Here is a 20,101-nt window from a genome sequence, read left to right as displayed (position 1 = left end):
TGCTCCCTCCATTGTACTCCGCACACACAGCTTACCTGTATTATAGTGCTTAGGCTGATTGCAAAGTGAACTAATTATCTAGAAAAGTTTTCACATGTGAAAGTGTGCCAGACAGTTGGCAAGTTAGTGTTAATGATAGCCATACATGTGTATACTTTTGCTAGGAGTGTGTTGGAAATTTGGTAATTGAGTGTTGTGCAGTGAATTGTGCCTACAGTTTTGCAAAGTGTGTGTTACAAAATTGCAAACTGAGTGCAAAGCAGTTTTTGTGCTTTTAGTTTTGCAAACTCAGTGAGTGGTTTTGCTATAAGTCTGAATAGTTTTCGAGATTGTGCTACAGGAATCACAGTTAGGGTTTAAGCATTCAGAAAAAACTGTAATTGCTACTCTGCTACTGGCATGCTGATCATCAGTTTGGGATAATTAAATGTTTCCGTTATTCACTGATGGCTGATGGACCATCATGAAACAAGGGGACAAATTTGAAGAATATGGTTGTAATCGTGGAAGCAGAAAATAATGTAATTCAGCAAATCCTGGATCCAAGGGCTCAACTGATAGATTTTACAGTTTTTGCTCGTTGCTTGAACACTATAAACCCATGCTTAGACTAAAGTAACACAACTTGAAGCTTTTGTTACCATACCCCAAACACATGTACCCATACCTTAAACAAAAGTGCTGCTTTGCACTCTGGTTGCAATTATGCAACACACATGGTCCTGCATACTACACTCTATTTCATACATAAGACACTTCGTTCAAAAATGAAATTTCAGGGTGCCATTTGGAAAACACATGTATCCAAAATACAAAACACATCGGGTAATTGCAACCACTCAAATATACACCTGAAGGCACTTACTTGCAAAACTGAACACCAATTAGCCAACCACAAAAAGCCCTCAGTTTAGCCATTTCAAGAACTTTGCAAGCATGGATGGAGGGAGAGCAAGAGGAAGAGGAGGAGGGGGTCAAAGAGGCCATGCACGGACCCATATTTCTGATGATATAAGAGCAACTTTGGTGGACCATGTCATCAACCACGGCCTGACTATGAGGGAAGCTGGGCAGAGAGTCCACCCACATCTAAGCCGCTTCACAGTGGCATCTGTAATAAGAAAATTCCGACTAGAAAACAGGTCTGTCTTCATCTCACTGCCTTCTACTCTACTCAGATGGTTTTCATAGTACTGTTCTACAGTTACCATATCAAGTGTACAGGGTATTGCAGGGTGCTAATGCTCCTTTTGCAGCCAAAGTGGTAGTTTCTGTGAAACATACCATGATTACTTATATTGAAGTACAGTGTTGTACAGTGGATGATACAGTATATACAGTGAAGTACTGTAAGAAAAATAAGCAAACCGATGACAATATGTGGTTGTATTTCTCTAGAATGACTCGAAGACCTTCTGGGGGAGGACGGCAACGCCTGTTCACGCAACGGCAGGAACTTGCTGTTGTGGACCTAGTGAGGGCAGACAATGCCATCCGTCTCCACCAGCTACGATGGAAAATACTTGCAGACAGGCGAGTGTTCAGCAACATAGACCATGTGAGCATCACCACCATCAGACGCATCTTGGGTAAACACAGCATCACCATGAAGCAGCTCTACAGAGTCCCATTCGAGAGGAACAGTGACAGGGTCAAAGGACTTCGAGCTGAATATGTACGGGTACGTGTAACTGTCCCTTACATTTACAATAGAGTATTGGTGAAGTCCAGTAGCAGCTGAATATGTACCATATCAGTACCACTTGGATCTATTCTGAGAGCTACACAGGTACCTGTGTGATGGGGTGAGGGTGCTGTATGTGTAGCACTGTAGTACAGTGATATGTTCCCCTTTTTTTCAGAGAATCTTGGCCATGGATGGAGCTGCACAGCCTCATGAATACATTTTCATTGATGAAGCTGGATTCGACCTGAGCAAAACAAGACGACGGGGTCGTAATGTAATTGGCCAAAGGGCAATTGTGCACGTCCCAGGGCAGCGCGGGGGAAACATCACATTATGTGCCGCCATATGCCTTCGAGGGCTTCTGCACCATCATGCAATACTAGGTCCATACAATAGCCAGCACATACTCACATTTCTAGATGCTCTCCATGATATAGTTGTACAGAACAGACCAGATCAGCCCAGGTTTGTGGTGATATGGGATAATGTCAGTTTCCATCGGGCTGCTCTGGTCCAGGCCTGGTTCTCCAACCACAGTCAACTTGAAGTGGTATGCTTGCCCCCTTACTCACCATTTTTAAACCCTATAGAGGAATTTTTTTCGGCTTGGAGATGGCGTGTATATGACCGCCAACTACATGCCTGCATGCCTCTTCTGCAGGCAATGGAACAGGCCTGCGGCGACATTCAGGTGACAGCAATCCATGGATGGTTTTGACATGGAAGAGGATATTTTCCCCGGTGCCTAGCGGGAGAAGACATTGCTTGCGATGTTGATGAGGTCCTGTGGCCAGACCCCAACAGACGGCGGGCTCCATGAGCCCACGTATGCACAATTGTCATGATTTTTTGTTTACAGTATAGTGTTTTTTCTATTACTGTATTATGGGGGTTTTTTTGTTTTTGTTTTTTTTTTGCTTTATCTGAATTCATAGTACTGCAATGTACAATATTGAGTAGGTCTATTTGCTTTTTTGGTTGTTTGCAAATGTGTCTCCTGAAAATATGCCTTCTGAATGAACAATGGAAATCAAAGACTGCAGTGCTTTATATAAAGTAGACTAGTGTGTTCCTCCTGCTCTGTAAGTGTTTGCATATGATGCAAGTATGTGTCATTTTGTCAACAGAGTTACATTTTGACAAAGGAATGTTAGGTTTTGATAGCAGAGTTTAGGTTTTGAGAGTAGAGTTTCAATTTGGTGCAGATGTGAATGGTATATTTCCCAGTGTTGTGTCATGTTTACTTGTGTTTAGGGTTTTGGCACAATGAGCAAAGTTTTGCAAAATGTGTTCAGGCAACGGGCAAAAACTGTAAAACATAGACAAATATAAAACAGACAAAAATGTGTCAAAATTACTACCAAGTGCTTGACTGGCCAGCCAATCCGCCTCTATGACCTGAAGCCCATAGAGAATCTGTGGGGCATTGTCCAGAGGAAGGACATCTGAGCCAAAAATCAAAAGTGACCTGGGCTTCAATAACATCTTAGCAATATGAGATAAACAACCTATCCTATTTTGACACACTCAGCTCAGATATACAAAATTGGGGCTAGTAATGGTTGCTAGTAGCATAATTTAAATAATAAATTCCAGAATGTAATAACACTAGCAAAGAGTATAAATAATGCTAAAACATCCCAAAAGATCTATAAATGGACTGGAATTCACACCACTTCCTCTAATTAGGAAAAAAATACCACTACTTCTACTAAAATATTAATAACTATAATTATCTTTGTCACGGCGGGGTGCGTCGGTGTGTTTGTTGGAGCGGACCCAAAAGCAGACACTGGAGGCAAGGAGCTGGTTTGCAAACTGAAGGCGAGCCTTTATTTCGGCTGAAAACATGAAACTATGAAACACCAAGCATAACTATGATAAACTATGACGAACCTATGACTGACCATGATAACAAAAGGTAAAACTATGACTGTGACTAGATGACATGAGGGAAATTCGCAGACATCCTGACAATGAACAGTAAGAGACAAAGGACTGAAATACACACATGAGGTGATCAGGGGAAGTGGAGACACATGAGGAAACAGCTGACTAGGATGAACATAACGATGCACAGGAAATGTAAACTAAAACACAACGACATGAAAACTGGACTTTCAAAATAAACAGGAAAACATGACAAGACACATCTCCAAAAGTTGATTCTGTTCATCTGGACGTAGCGTTTTGTGGGAGAAATGTAGTTGGCGGTCATATACACGCCATCTCCAAGCCGAAAAAAATTCCTCTATAGGGTTTAAAAATGGTGAGTAAGGGGGCAAGTATACCACTTCAAATTGATTGTGGTTGGAGAACCAGGCCTGGACCAGAGCAGCCCGATGGAAACTGACATTATCCCATATCACCACAAACCTGGGCTGATCTGGTCTGTTCTGTACAACTATATCATGGAGAGCATCTAGAAATGTGAGTATGTGCTGGCTATTGTATGGACCTAGTATTGCATGATGGTGCAGAAGCCCTCGAAGGCATATGGCGGCACATAATGTGATGTTTCCCCCGCGCTGCCCTGGGACGTGCACAATTGCCCTTTGGCCAATTACATTACGACCCCGTCGTCTTGTTTTGCTCAGGTCGAATCCAGCTTCATCAATGAAAATGTATTCATGAGGCTGTGCAGCTCCATCCATGGCCAAGATTCTCTGAAAAAAAGGGGAACATATCACTGTACTACAGTGCTACACATACAGCACCCTCACCCCATCACACAGGTACCTGTGTAGCTCTCAGAATAGATCCAAGTGGTACTGATATGGTACATATTCAGCTGCTACTGGACTTCACCAATACTCTATTGTAAATGTAAGGGACAGTTACACGTACCCGTACATATTCAGCTCGAAGTCCTTTGACCCTGTCACTGTTCCTCTCGAATGGGACTCTGTAGAGCTGCTTCATGGTGATGCTGTGTTTACCCAAGATGCGTCTGATGGTGGTGATGCTCACATGGTCTATGTTGCTGAACACTCGCCTGTCTGCAAGTATTTTCCGTCGTAGCTGGTGGAGACGGATGGCATTGTCTGCCCTCACTAGGTCCACAACGGCAAGTTCCTGCTGTTGTGTGAACAGGCGTTGCCGTCCTCCCCCAGAAGGTCTTCGAGTCATTCTGGAGAAATACAACGACATATTGTCATCGGTTTGCTTATTTTTCTTACAGTACTTTACTGTATGTACTGTGTCATCCACTGTACAACACTGTACTTCAATATAAGGAATCAGCCACTTTGGCTGCAAAAGGAGCATTAGCACCCCGTACACTTGATATGGTAATGTGATATACTGTAGAACAGTGCTATAAAACCATCTGAGTAGAGCAGAAGGTATGGAGGTGAAGACATACCTGTTTTCTAGTCGGAATGTTCGTATTACAGATGCCACTGTGAAGCGGCTTAGATGTGGGTGGACTCTCTGCCCAGCTTCCCTCATAGTCAGGCCATGGTTGATGACATGGTCCACCAAAGTTGCTCTTATTTCATCAGAAATATGGGTCCGTGCATGGCCTCTTCGGCCTCCTCCTCCTCTTCCTCCTCCTCCTCTACCTCTTCCTCTTCCTCTTCCTCTTGCTCTCCCTCCATCCATGCTTGCAAAGTTCTTGAAATGGCTATGCTGAGGGCTTTTTGTAGTTGGCTAATTGGTGTTCGGTTTTGCAAGTAAGTGCCTTCAGGTGTGTATTTGAGTGGTTGCAATTACCCGATGTGTTTTGTATTTTGGATACATGTGTTTTCCAAATGGCACCCTGAAATTTCATTTTGTGAGCGAAGTGTCTTATGTATGAAATGGAGTGTAGCATGCAGGACCATGTGTGTTGCATAAAGGAGTAGGTGTGTTGCATAATTGGAACTGGGGTGCAAAGCACCGCTTTTGTTTAAGGTAGGGGTACATGTGTTTGAGGTATGGTAACAAAAGCTTCAACTTGTGTTACTTTAGTCTAGGCATGGGTTCATGGTGTTCAAGCAACGGGCAAAAACTGTAAATGATACACGGCGGTCCCTGCCCGTTAGACCAGCACGAATCTCTGCAAACGTTTGAAGAAAAATATCTCCTTAGAATTTTGGGGCATTTCAAAAATATTTTCATAGTAGAAACTATTGTTGAGGACTTGAGAAGAACAACCTAGCCTATTGTGACACACTATCAGCTCATCCATAGTAGCCCTCAGAAAAGACCTTCATCTAATCACAAAAAGAGCTCATAGCTGAGTCAGAAAGAAATGGGGCACAAGACATATTTGTATCATATCATATGTGTTGCCCTTTGAGGCAAGGTCTTTTCAAATTTAGCCACTCTGTGTCATCCTATTGGAGATATAGTGCATTATGTTAATGCTGTTGTATGCATCAGTAAAGCAGGAATTCCCTTGTGTACCCACAGCATACATGCTTTATGACTTACTGGCCTAAGTGGGTGGGGAAAATACCATGTACGTATTCTTTTCTCCTTCCAAAGCAGTAAATTCTCCCCTGTGGAAGGGCTTAATTAAAGGCCACACATTGACCACATTCCATTTAGCCTGTGACTGGATGCCAAGCAATTACCATTTAAAAACAAAGTCTCTGGTTATTTGGGAGAGCATCGGTACTGGTAAATCTTTGTTATGTGTTGCAGAGTGGGTTACAGTGAGTTTTATTAATCTATTGACACATCAGGGATTATATCTCTCTTTTTTCTATTTCCAAGATTGCAAAAAAAATCTTTTCTTCTGAAGAGTACCTTCATTTACATATTCGGCATTTGGTTAGGGCTCCTTTACAGTGAATAACTGCATCTATATTGTATTAAAATGATGAGCTTCTGGCACTGCTGAGCTGTTATTGAAGCCCAGGTTGTTTCTGATCTTCCTCTAAAAAAAGTCCTGGTTGATGCTATGCTGACTTGATAAAACACTGTGGGCCAACAAATAATCATCATAGTCATCACAGACTACAGAACCTTCACACTGAACTTCAAAGCCTCTCCATTCTTCCTCCAGACAAAAGGAGCCGAGTTACAAAAGAAATGTAAAATTCACTTTCATGTGAAACCAGGACTTTGGACCCCGGTACAACAATCCAATCCTTTTTCTCCATAGCCTATGTAAGATGCTTCTGTCGTTATCTATGCTTCCAGAGTGGTTTGATATCAGGAATGTGACAGTTCTACCCCACTTCCTGAAGATGTGTGTAGGTGCATGATATGATATTGTCGTGTTGGAGTTGTTCCCAGATCATCATACTAAATGTTGTTCCAGGATCAACATTGCAAGTGACCAATCAGAATGTTGTGACGTCATACTTTTGCGACTTCAGGAAAAAACGCCGTAAAACCAAAGACTGTACTTAACACTTAGAGTCCCCCGAGAGCAGCAGTGCCCTGCCTTCTACCTTTCTACCTTTAAAACCCGCCTTCCAGCCAAATAGCTGGTAGGCTTTTAGCTAGGCTTTAGATTCAGCCAAGTGGAAGCTAAATTGTCTAGTCATTCATATGTAAATTAGGTTGTTATCTGGGAATTCTGGAGGGGAGTGGGGGTGTGTGAATGAGCGGGTGGGGGAGCTGCTAAAAGCTGTGAACTTCCTTTTGTGTTCGTCTTGATGCATTCTCAATCATCCAGGGAAATAAATCTCCAAAAGTCACCAACTTGGAGTGTTTCAGTTTGCCATCTTAGGGAGAAATCAACACACATGGGTGTATTTCCTTTGTTGCTGAGATTTATTGATAAAAACAGTACAAAAAACCAACCATTTGTACACATATTTACAAATAATAATAAAAAGTGAGTGAGTACATTTCAACTACATGAGAGTGAGCCAACTCTCTTGCAAGCTCCACCAGGAAGTCCACCCGTCTTTCCTTCGTCCCGGTGCATGCTTGATACAGCACATGTGCATTCAGTGCTGCCATGTCAATCATGTTGTAAAACACGGCAACTGGCCAGCGCCGTGTTCCTCTGCGGACAGTGTACTCCCGAAGCATCTGGTCCATCACATCCACGCCACACTTTGTTTTGTTGTAAAGGGTGACAGTGTTTGGCTTCCTTTTGGTAGTGTTGGGAAGCTGGGAAGAAGGCAAGAAAAGAACAGTTGCTTCGGACACAACCCTCCACACCTAGCCCTGGAAAAAGAGCCATGTGTCAGGTCAAACACAAATGCAAGAACAATCATGCCACTGTGCGATGTGTTCACTGCTACAGATACACATGTGGTAAATGCAGACTACAGATACCATGGCAGTGCCAGGATTGTGAGTGATTGCTGAAAATGTTGAAATGTACTCACTCACTTTTTATTATTATTTGTAAATATGTGTACAAATGGTTGGTTTTTTGTACTGTTTTTAGCAATAAATCTCAGCAACAAAGGAAATACACCCATGTGTGTTGATTTCTCCCTAAGATGGCAAACTGAAACACTCCAAGTTGGTGACTTTTGAAGGTTTATTTCCCTGAATGATTGAGAATGCATCAAGACAAACACAAAAGGAAGTTCACAGCTTTTAGCAGCTCCCCCACCCCCTCATTCACACACCCCCACTCCCCTCCAGAATTCTCAGGTAACAACCTAATTTACATATGAATGACTAGCCAATTTAGCTTCCACTTGGCTGAAGCTAAAGCCTAGCTAAACACCTACCAGCCATTTGGCTGGAAGGCGGGTTTTAAAGGTAGAAAAGCCAAATGGCTGCTCTCGGGGGACTCTAAGTTTAAGCTGCGAGAAACCGCTTCTGTCTGCCGATCAACGGACCCTAACCCTAAACCTAACCATAACCCTTTAATAAACGGTAAGCAGAATTGATATTGTCCTTGCAACATTGGAATTTCATAAATGCACGAATGGCTTGGCGCGCAAAAGAATAACGTCACAACAATGTGATTGGTCACTTGCGATGTTGAACCTGGAACAACATTTTCATGATGATCTGGTAACAACACCAACACGACGATATCAGATCATCTACGGGCGATCGTGGCTCAAGAGTTGGGAGTTCGCCTTGGGAGTTCGCCTTGGATTACAACCGGCAACCTTCCTAATCGGAAGGTTGCCGGTTCGAGCTTCGGCTTGGACAGTCTCGGTCGTTGTGTCCTTGGGCAAGACACTTCACCCGTTGCCTACTGGTGGTGGTCAGAGGGCCCGGTGGCGCCAGTGTCCGGCAGCCTCGCCTCTGTCAGTGCGCCCCAGGGTGGCTGTGGCTACAATGTAGCTTGCCATCACCAGTGTGTGAATGCGTGTGTGAATGGGTGGATGACTGGATATGTAAAGCGCTTTGGGGTCCTTAGGTACTAGTAAAGCGCTATATAAATACAGGCCATTTACCATTCGTGTGTAGGTAGTCACTCTTAAAGCACTGACACTAGTCACTAAAGCCCTTGTAAAGCTCTCCCAAGTTCTTGAACCAACTTTTCCAAACAAACATCCAAAAATTTCAAAAACAAAGTAAGCAGCAATGATCAAAAGGTCAAGTGGATAAAAACCTTTATTAAATTAATCAGGGATTTTCCCTTTACATAAAAACATCATACAAAAGCGCTTTACGTACATGTTAAAAAAGTTCCATATTTTTCATCAGCCATCCAATGCACAAATGAGAGGCAGTAGTAGCTACAGTCATTTATAACCTTGTCTAGCAGTAACTGAGACATAACATGAGTTTCGAGTCCTCCACGCCAGCCACTCCTAGGGAAAGCCCAGCAGCACTGAACAAAACTACTGAGCAGCAGTTTTTTTTGGCTTCAAAGGGGAGCAATGCCAAAAGAACAAAACAATTTCTAATGATCCCTGTTTTCCCTAACAGAAAATAAAAGGCAAAGAAATGACAGTTCTTTAAACTAGGCTTCTAACCAACAAACAAAAAAGGCTTCTCACTACTACCGAACTGCTACAAGGTGTTCCATATGTAGAGTGGTATTTACGGATCACTATTTACAAAGACTATCTACAAAATGCTTTCATGTAATAAGAAATATATCTGGAGTACAACTCAGCTTTCAAAATTCCCTTCTATTCAGGCTTTACACACAAACACTGAATGCTACTAACAAATGTCTGGCTCTGTGTTGGCTGCTTTGTTGGGTGTTGCATGTATTTTGTCCTGTCTCAGAGCGTTCTCACTCCCGAGGCGTAACATGTCGACGTTTTGTCACGTCCCGCGGCGTTCCTGAGGAATGTGAAAGGACCTTCGGCGTTCTTATGGTACGTGGCGGGTTATGGCTGGAATCCAGTGCAATGACGCTCCCGCGGTAATAGGCGTTCCAGCCCTGTATTCCAGCCCTAAACCTAACCTTATCCCTAGCCCTGACCATAACCTTATTCCTGACCTTAACCAGGACTTTAATGATGTTAAATAGCGTGTTTCTAAGCTCTCATTTAGGAACGTGGTGGGTAGCCGAAAACGTAATATGGTGACGATTTGTCACCTAGCGTAAAATGTTACGCTTTGGGAGTGAGAACGGGTTGCCTGTCTCCCTCTCCCTACCCCAAAGATGGCGGTAGGAGTTCTTCCTGTTAAAATTGAGTTTTTCCTTCCCATTGTCACAAAGTATTTTCTAATAGGGGGTCATCTGATTGTTGGGGTTTTCTCTCTATTATTGTAGGGTCTTTACCGTACAATAAATATAAGGTGACTGTTGATGTGATTTGGTGCTATATAAATAAAACTGAATTGAATTGAAGACGAGGCAAGGAGAGGGCGAGGTGGATGTCTTGAGGCTAAAAGACTGCTATCCATCCAACCAATCAATCCACATTCAGGAACTTTTTCAAACCAGCCAATCAGCAGTCCCACTTGTCTCAATCAGTGTTGCCAACTCCTCAGTAAGGAAAATCACTATTGGCTGTCCTAAAAGTCTCTAGAAGTCGCTAAATGACGTCATCGCCTAATTTGCGTAATTAGTCATGCCTATGTAATTGTAACAGATGCTGTAGGAGAGAGAAATAACATCATGGAAGAGACATAAAGTGAGTAAAAACACCCTAAAAGCATTTAGAATACACTTAGAACTACAAATAAAATTTCTTTTAGCAATTATTGCTTTTGTAATGTCACAATTCCAACCCTCCTCCTTTATCCGGACTTGCGACCAGCAAAAGTGACCAGAAATAGGCACTCTAGTGGAGTTTTGTGTGTGTGTGTGTGTGTGTGTGTGTGTGTGTGTGTGTGTGTGTGTGTGTGTGTGTGTGTGTGTGCGTAGTTTTATACCTTGTGATCCATAAAAAGTAATAGTAAAAGAGCAGTAAAAGCAGCGGCTTCGCTCATGCGTGATTCATTTGCAGTTTGTATGCATAGGGGTGAATATCTCCTGCTCAGACATCAGCTGGGGGCGACTGCTGCATGAGGACTACCTGCCGCCTGTGAGCGCTTTGGCACGACTGACCCACATTTATTAGGGTGTGACACGAACTTGTGGACAGGTGACAAAACCAATTCAGTTGAGGAATATTCCTGTGTTTTACTGTCCAGCTAAGTGATCTCCTGCCTTTTATTCACAGAGTACCGAGCTGCTGCTTTGCCAGGTGGATTTCTGGCTGCGGGCAAAGGACCCGACACATCAGTGTGTTTTAATTTGTTTTAAACTGGTATTTATATGTGTAAAAACCACAACCAATACAACCTTCGTTCGAACAAAATCATTCAATTGATTGTCCCAAAAATCAGAACAGAATTGGGGAAAAGGGCTTTTAAATACGCTGCCCCTGCTTCCTGGAATAATCTGCAGAAGGAACTGAAATTATCAGAATTGGTTACCTTGGGAGAGTTTTAGTCTGTCTTAAAGGAACGAGAGAACAGCTCTTTTACTCAGTGTGATTGTTTTTAATGTACTCTTAATTTGATCTGTTATTGTATATTTTACACATGTTTGTATGGGATATTGTATTTGTTTTAAATGTTATATACCTATGTGGTATGTGACTTTTGTTGCTATGATGCCAGGTCTCTCTTGTAAATGAGATTTTTAATCTCAATGAGATTTTTACCTGGATAAATAAAGGATTAATAAAAGTAAGTCGACAGACTGACTGCTGCAGCTGTCGATTGTTTTGTTTTTTTGTTTTAATTTTTTCTGTATCAGTAGGCACCACAGATATTGATTCTTTTAGTATTTTAACCCCTTTTTTATATATATATTGTCGCGAACGGTGAAGGCGCTGCAGGGAAAACAAATCCTTTTTTTGTCTTGCCGCTTTTGCATGCACAGCGGTGGGCCTGAGTGAAGACGGCACTGAAGATTTTGGGGGTTTTTTTCTATAGTGTTTTGCCCATTTGGGGTCATGTGTGAGTTGCCCTCCCTTTTTAACCTGTGTGCTATGTCGATTTGTTCTTAAACGGTTCCCCGCAGCGCTTGTCCTGTCTCACGGGCAATCATACAGTTTTATCATTTTTAATAAGGTAAAGCTTTTTAATTGTTTTTAGGTGCCGCTGTTACACTGTTACTTTTATTTTGTATTAAAGATTAAACTCTTCTTAACTGACTGTGCGCCTACGGCTTTGTCCTATTTTAAATAGGTACCTACCACGGGTCACAAATAGAGTAAGAGCGATACATGTGTTCATGTCAAAAAGTCATCATTAGTCTCCAACAACACCAGAAAAAGTCGCCAGATTTGTCACTAGTTGCTTTTTAGAAAAGAAGGCGCTAAGGGGGTCTGAAAACTTGCTAAATATAGTAACAAAGTTGCTAAATTGGCAACACTGGTCACAACAGCCAACACATACACAAGAGTTTTTGAAGTGAGGAGAAAGAGCTACACACACTCACAAACATTCTAAAGGGAGGAGCCAGAAAATATAAAGAAACATGGCACATGACAAATGTGTCTTTCATCTCCCCCAATTTGTAGGATGGGTCGGGTGTATCCTTCGTGGCCCAACCTATCCCAGAATTCATAGTGCAGCCCAGCCAATTCCAGTTTCCAGCAATGGCGGCAGCTACTTAGTTTAATATTCCTCATACTACTCTTTCTGGGTCACCAGATATTTTCAGGCGAGACTGTAGATGTGTAAATTTCAAATATCTGCTCGGTTTATCAAGAGATCACATATTTGCAAAAGTGTTTCGTAGACGTCTGTTACCCACCAGTTTGAAGCTGACCAGGAGGTCGAGGCTCACTAGAGCCGGCGAGAACACTGGACACCCGGCACATCGTTTCCAGATCCCCGCGGTTTTTCGCTACTCAGGTTAAACATGATATATAAGTCACTTAGATAACTTAAAAATTTTCTTTTTTGGCTTTTGTCAGTGTTTTATTTGTTCCTGAGTAAATTGGTTTGGCTGAGAGTACAGCTGAATAAACATCAAACGGAAAACTGATTAAACAGAAGTCTGAGATGATTGAGAATTTACGCCAGTGTCCTGTTATATTTTAGATAGCAAAGAGCAGACGGCTGAGTTTATTAAACTCAGTGTACATCTGGCTGAGGATCTTACGTGGTCAGGACACATAAACAAGACAGCGAAGAAGTCGCAACAGCACCTCTTCTTTCTCAGGAGACTGAAAAGATTCGGCATGAGCCCCCGCATCCTCAGGACCTTCTATCGCTGTGCCATTGAGAGCATCCTCACTGGATGCATCACCACCTGGTATGGCAACAGCACCGCTTACAAACGCAAAGCTCTCCAGAGAGTAGTGCAGTGTTCTGAACGGATAATTGGAGATGAGCTTCCCTCCCTCCAGGACATCTACAGGAAGTGGTGCCTGAGGAAAGCGGGGAGGATCAAGGAATCCAGTCACCCCAGCCATAAACTGTTCAGACTAGTGGTGTGCGATACTGCATATTTTGGTATCGATCTGATACCAAGTAAATTCGGGCCAGTATCACCGATACCAATACCGATACTTTTCAATAAATAAGGCGGATGCCTAATTGAATTGCTAAATCGCAATTAATTTTCATAACCTTAAGTGTTTTTTGTGATGTTTCCTTTGGTATTATTAATTAGTTAAAACCCAGGACATAATTAGGAGAAATAATTTATTTATAATTAAATAAAAAATGTTTTATTAATGTGGCATCTCGTGGTCTGCCATGCCGCTGCAGGTGAGATGGACTCACCTTCACTGCATCTACAATGATGGCTCGCCGGCTTAAAACTGTGCGCTGCTTGTGCTGTTCTTGTTTTTGGTGTTGTTGTTGCAGCAGGAGGGCTGCAGCCATTGAATGTAGGCTACTGTTACAGCAACCGTGTGGACAGCGCGCGGCTCGGGGTGAGCCGGAGGCTGGCGTGCCAGCAGGACCTGCCAAGCTGGAGACGGAGGTCGAGGTGCACGGGGGTTCTGCCACAGGGCGGCGTGCTGTCCACTTCCGCACGCAGGCTGCATAGTCCTGCGTGCCGGCCGTCTGCCCAGTTGCCCGTGAGCCCCAGCTCACTTCCACGCCTGCTGCGCCCCGCTGTTTCCCATATGGGTGGCCATCAGGCCAGCTCCGGGGCTTCCGCTGGAGGTGCGGGCGACCGCCAGAGTGGACACTTCCACTCTGGCGGGGGCATGGGGCGCCGATGGTCCGGGCCGATTCCCTCGCCTGCTCTCGGGGTGAGGTGAAGCGGGCGAGGGAGGCATGTTCTGCGATGCTGCTGCAGGTTTGGTGGTTGTTATGCCCCTAGTCTAGGCGTGTAGAGACGGACATAAGGTTGACTGTCAAACTTGCTACAGGCACGAAACTTTTGCCGATACGCCCCGGGGTCTAATTCATAAGCCCGCAAAATAGTGGATTTGACAATCTCATAATCCAGACTGTCAGCAATGGAAAAACTCGCACAAACCTCCTGCGCTCTTCTTACTAAGTTGCAGTGCAACAACAGACTCCAGACATCCTTTGGCCGTTTTAAAGTGGTTGCGATGCGCTCAAAAGCAGTGAAATAAGAATCAACCTCTCCCTCCCTAAAAGGAGGTACCAAAACAATCTGCTTGCTAGCGTTAAACTGGTCTACGATGGAAGTGTCGGGGAGTGTACTTACAGGGACGGGAACAGCGTCTTTCGCTCGAGAAGGATCCAGCTCCATAGCTCGTATGCGGAGATGCATGAGCTCGACTTCCTTAGCCTTAGCCTCCAGCTCCACCTCCTTCAAGTGAAGGGCAAGCTTGAGATCTTCCGTCACCAAACCCGCCGCAACCTGGCCAGTCGGGTCAAATTTAGGAGGTTGAACAGCGACGGGAGCTTTCACCCCCGACGTCATCCACCCCTTGGATGGTTTCGGGACGGCCGCAGCAGCTTCCGCCCCCACTGCCGTCTCCAAACTCCCAGACCCACTCGGCGAAGTTTTCTGCCTGCCAAACACTCCCCTGTCCACTAGTTTCTCTATCAAACATTGCTTAATTTCCGCCTTCTTAGAATGCAAGGGAACATCCACATTGAATAAATTAGACACTACTAACAAATCTGCTTTTATGCACCACTGCTTTTGTGCAGCTCTGCCTCCTTTTCGACTACCGGGACATTAGTCGAAAAGGAGCTAACCGGGGCTGTTGCGCAAAATCATCCATGTCAAACGACATCACGAGCAAAGCAAAAAAGAAAAACACAACTCTGCAGACAACTAACCGCATCCGCGCACTCCAGAGCCGCAAAACTCGCGCCTACCGCATAGACGAATGAAACTCTCTGTCTTCCCACACCCTCCACGACGTTTCCCCCCCACCGCAAATGCAAAAAGGAAACGAACCAATCACACGAACGAAAAGAGACGAGCCCCCATTTATGGTACACCTCGAGTCTAGGCGTGTAGAGACGCACATAAGGTTGGAGGAGAGAGAGACAAATACCCGCCCTGGTTCCCAAGCCAAACATCCAAAACCAGTTGTTGAGTAAAAAAGGTGATTTTATTGAAGGTAATGAGGCATAGCTCCAGGATGAACCCAGGCGAAAATAATAAACAAAACCAACTAAGTCCCACCAGAGAAAACTAACTAAACCCTAAGAAAGACACAGAACAAACAAATGACAGTACTTACCCTCGCTCCCTAACCCGGAAAACAGGAGAAAACTGTTCCAAAGAAAAAGGCGGCTCGCCCCTTTCGCTTCAGCTTAAGGGTGCCTAAGCACTAAGTCAGCTGTCAAACTGCTCGCTCACTCGCTCCTCTCTCTCTCTCTCCGGTGGGAGCTGTCAGAGCGGCTTTTTGAACACGGTCACGTGTTCCACGGTCCAATCAGCTGCTCACTACTCTTCATTAGGGGAGGGACCTGCAAAGAGTCCTGTCACTACCCGATCCGTACCGGAAACCCGATCGGTACCCCGCATGCACGAGAGGTGTCTACTTCCGGTCGAAGCATTTTACGATAGTTACAGGTCAGAGTATCTGTTAAGATGTTAAGAATAACAAGTATCTCTTAAAATGTTTCCGATAATGAAACATTTAATATAATGTAGACAAAAACAAAAAAAATAAAAAGATAGCGAAAGATCGGGACTCCCGATCCTAACTGCACATGTGCAAAGTCGGACTGTACAAATCGGGTCTACCCGATCCGTACCGCGCATGTGCAGGGGTTTTCATCTTCTTCTGTTCATTTAATGGCAGTGTACTCCACAGTGTACGAGGATACCGCCACCTGCTGACTGAGCGAATGAACCCTATTGTAAACTGAATTAGCGTCATTACAAACGTGTGTTAAATTTGATTTAGTGATAATCGAGTGTGTTTATGCTTGTCTGTGTGGAGAGGATTGTTGGAATAGTGATGATGATGTCCGCTATCACTGTCAATTGCCAGTAAACACTTCATCTGGCTGCTGAATCTTCACGTGACATATTATAAAGTCTGTATTATTAACTCTGTCATTAGGCACCATTCTTCTTATTTTACGGCACTGTTGTTCAATCGGGGGACGCTCTCTGTTGAGGAGAAAAGCAAAAATTTGTTGCGGATACGGATTATTCATTGTTTAAATGTCCCGGTAGTCAAAAAGGAGGCAGAGCTGCTGAGAAATGCTAGGAGCTAACTGGGCGCTAACCGTATCATTCAAATATAATGAATGTCGCAATGTTGGCAAAGAGAGGAAGTGACGTAAGATTTGCGCATGCGGGGTACCGATCGGGTTTCCGGTACGGATCGGGTAGTGACAGGTCCTAAGCACAGTAAAGAGACACAGAACAAAACACCCCACACAGTGTTCTTATGGCCACAGCCGTAACAGTGGTGGTGATGTGTATGGCTGCCAGCAGGAGAGCTGAAGCCGTTGAATGTACTGTTACAACAACCGTGTGATTATTGTAAGAATAAATGATGCTGCGAAGCATGAAAATGCCATCGGGTCTGCTGTGGTGGCGATCTTTTTTTTTAAATCTTAAGTGCACGCAAACCAGTAAACAAATTAAAACAAATACTGTTGATGAACTAATACAAAAATTACAATTAAAATTCTCAACAACAAAAAAACCTCAAAAAAATATAATTAATATGTAAACAACTTAACGACCCCCAAAGTGTCTAAGTCACGTGACGTGTCAGTGCAACACCGAAACATAAGAGTGGGTGAGAGGGAGCAAAGTGTGCCTGCTCTCAGCTGACACAGGAGCGGTGAGTCCAGCAACCTGGTTGTTTCGTTTTTGCCGAAAGCACAGCGTTGTAAATGAGCAGAACTCAAAGTAAAGAATTGATATCACCAGGCCGATCGATCCGCCCACCGCTAGTTCAGACTACTTCCATCAGGAAGGGGGTTCTGCAGTATCCGGTCCCGAACCAGCAGACTGAGGCTGTATCCCAATTCAGGGTCTGCAGCCTTAAGGCCGATTACGTCACATCGACATGACGAAGGCTGTCCCAATTCAAAGGCTGCTCAAAATGCGGCCCTCAAATGCGTCCTTCATTTCCCTGAATTTTAAGGACGTGGCGGTGGGTGTGGATAATTTTGCCAAAAAATAACAGCGGATGAGGGGCGCCCGAAGAGTAAACTTTAAGTAAGTACTGAAAATTATGTCACTTATTTATGTGCAAATGTTTAATAACGAAGAACATTAAAACATTACTGTTGGCCACTTGTCGGCAAAGTTATGTGACATTAGTGACGTTTGTACTAACTTGGTTTTAAAGCCTTTACTTTAAAATATACGCCGTTCAATAGCTGAGCTTAATCTTACAAAGAATGATCAAAGCTCATGTAGAAACAAACAAACAAATGAACAAATGATTTTCTCCTTCATTTCTGTCAAACAAAGCTGTATGAAACGTTTCTAGCTGTTAGTATCATGGTTGCTAGGCAACCTGGGCAGCGCAACGGAGGCTAGACCGTCCCATTTCACAAGCCTCGCACTTCCGGCCTTAGCGGTCTTTGAGTACGCGGCCCTCAAGGATCGTTGAGACTGAGAGCCTGAGAGACAGCTTTTTCCATCAGGCCATCAGACTGCTGAACACTTCATAGACACCTCACCTTCACTTACCAGAACTTCAACATTATGCACTCCATACTGTATATAAATGCCACTTGTTTTGCACATGTCCAATTGCCAACCTCTGTATATTTTATTTTATTGTTTATTCTATTTAATTAAAAAAAATATATATATATGTATATATATATATATATATATATATATCCTATTCATGTAGCCCCTTCCGCCGGGGTTACTTGCGTAGTAGCATTCCAACAACGCCCTGTTTTCGTCTCTTGCCCACCGATGCCTTCTTGTTCCAGTAGCCCACTTTTCGTCAGGGTGCCCTGGTTCCTCAACACCTGACGCGGACCTTGTTGATCCGGGCGACGTCCGAGCCGGCATGCCTTCATATTTATCTATCTCGCTCATGTCTGCGGTAGGCTTGCTTAGCATAGGGGGTCTAGCCTTAGGACCCTTACTGGATACAGACGCCCCAGGCAGGAATCGAACTTGCGATCCTGGGTGTTTATATATATATATATATATATATATATATATATATATATATATGTATACACATGTATTGTTGCATTAGGGGTGCAACAATACATGTATCGGTTTTGAACCGTTCGAGACAGTGCTTTCGGTTCGGTACGCATATGTATCGAACAATACAAAATTTATTTCATCAACTTTTCTTCTGACGATGCTGTCTGTGTTGAGAGCTCAGTGGATCAGCGTTCGACTACTCTGCCTAGGCTACACTGTCAAGCGCAGATCCACTGAGCGCAGTGCAAGCTAGCGAGACAGAAGTTAAGCTCGTTGCAACATGGCAATTGCCTCAACGCTACCCGAAATTGAACCTCCCCCACCCTCATTCAGATCTGGCATTTGGAACTATTTTGGTTTTCATGTGAAGTATGACCCTGATGGTAAGCGTGTCATGGCCAAATGTAAAACAGTATGTCGGATGTGCCACGCAATGCTCAATTACATTGGTGGGAACTAGTGCATTAGTGCAGTTAGCTCGTTAATGTGTTGACGCTGTCCAGTCCCACGCACGGGGGGATCCACGGTAACTCATTAACGGAGATTTGCCACGTTATGGTGTTAACGTCATTTTAACAAGATTAACGCTGACAGCAGTAGTGGGAACACAACGAATATGACTGCACATTTACGCCGACATTATCCTAGTGCAAAGACAAGTGGAAGCAGACAAAAACAACAAGCACGAATGCTACAAACTTTATCCGAGTCATTTAGACAGCTATTAGCACATGATTCTCCTTATGGGGACCTGATATGTTTAATATGCTGCTGAGAATATACCCCAGAAGAAGCGTATAGTATAGCTTTCATTTTGGAAAGAGCCATTTCTCTGTAATAAACTCTCTTTTCCAAAAATGAGTGATTTTTCGATCAGATAGATTTATTTTTTTTTATTATTTTGTTGTTTCAGCAACATTAAATTTAAAAACTGTACTTTTGAGTTAAAATATATATTTATAATTTTAATAAATGACAAATTAAAAAGGCATGAACATTTTCTTGTATCGAAAAAATATTGAACCGTGCCACCGAAGTATCGAACCGAACCGTGAATTTTGTGTATCGTTGCACCCCTAAAATATATATATATATATATTAGATAAACAAACGAGAGACGGGACTTGCGTCAGAAATACCGATCAGCTGATCATTGATCAGTTTCATGATTGAATGAGAGAAGAAGAGGCAGCTGACAGCGTAAAGACACAGAATAACTCCAGCTTTGTGTCTTTTTTCATTCTAGCTGAAGTACGGGACAAACTGAGCTCCTTTTCACGTCAACACGAAACATGTAATATTTTCTCTGAATATGGGACGATTCCGTTTTTTAAAAGGTGGTTGGCAACTCTACTAACTACCCATATGGAAAAGATATATACAGTGGGACAAAAAAGTATTTAGTCAGCCACCGATTGTGCAAGTTCCCCCACTTAAAATGATGACAGAGGTCAGTAATTTGCACCAGAGGTACACTTCAACTGTGAGAGACAGAATGTGAAAAAAAAATCCATGAATTCACATGGTAGGATTTGTAAAGAATTTATTCGTAAATTAGGGTGGAA

General features: G+C 43.4%; 1 protein-coding gene across 1 annotated transcript; it reads right to left on the bottom strand.

Annotated features, from left to right (window-relative positions):
* Positions 1 to 3,626: 3,626 nt before the first annotated feature.
* On the bottom strand, positions 3,627 to 5,431 carry LOC143412551 (uncharacterized). Its single transcript, XM_076873593.1, has 4 exons — positions 5,052 to 5,431; positions 4,535 to 4,817; positions 3,914 to 4,353; positions 3,627 to 3,657 (listed from the first exon to the last, which is right to left on the bottom strand). The coding sequence occupies exons 1-4, from the start codon at positions 5,288 to 5,290 to the stop codon at positions 3,627 to 3,629; spliced, it is 993 nt and encodes a 330-aa protein (XP_076729708.1). The 5' UTR covers positions 5,291 to 5,431.
* Positions 5,432 to 20,101: the final 14,670 nt, after the last annotated feature.

Source organism: Maylandia zebra, linkage group LG15 (assembly GCF_041146795.1).
Source record: "Maylandia zebra isolate NMK-2024a linkage group LG15, Mzebra_GT3a, whole genome shotgun sequence".
NCBI classification, from domain to species: domain Eukaryota; kingdom Metazoa; phylum Chordata; class Actinopteri; order Cichliformes; family Cichlidae; genus Maylandia; species Maylandia zebra.
This window is presented reverse-complemented; position numbering and strand designations above follow the sequence as displayed.

Excerpts from the sequence above, each read along its gene's own strand:
- LOC143412551 (XM_076873593.1), bottom strand. The coding sequence starts at position 5,290 with ATGGATGGAGGGAGAGCAAGAGGAAGAGGAAGAGGAAGAGGTAGAGGA. Across the intron at positions 4,354-4,534 it reads TTCGAGCTGAATATGTACGG|AGAATCTTGGCCATGGATGG; the intron begins GTACGTGTAACT and ends CCTTTTTTTCAG. Across the intron at positions 3,658-3,913 it reads TTTTTTTCGGCTTGGAGATG|GATGTCTGCGAATTTCCCTC; the intron begins GCGTGTATATGA and ends GTTCATTGTCAG.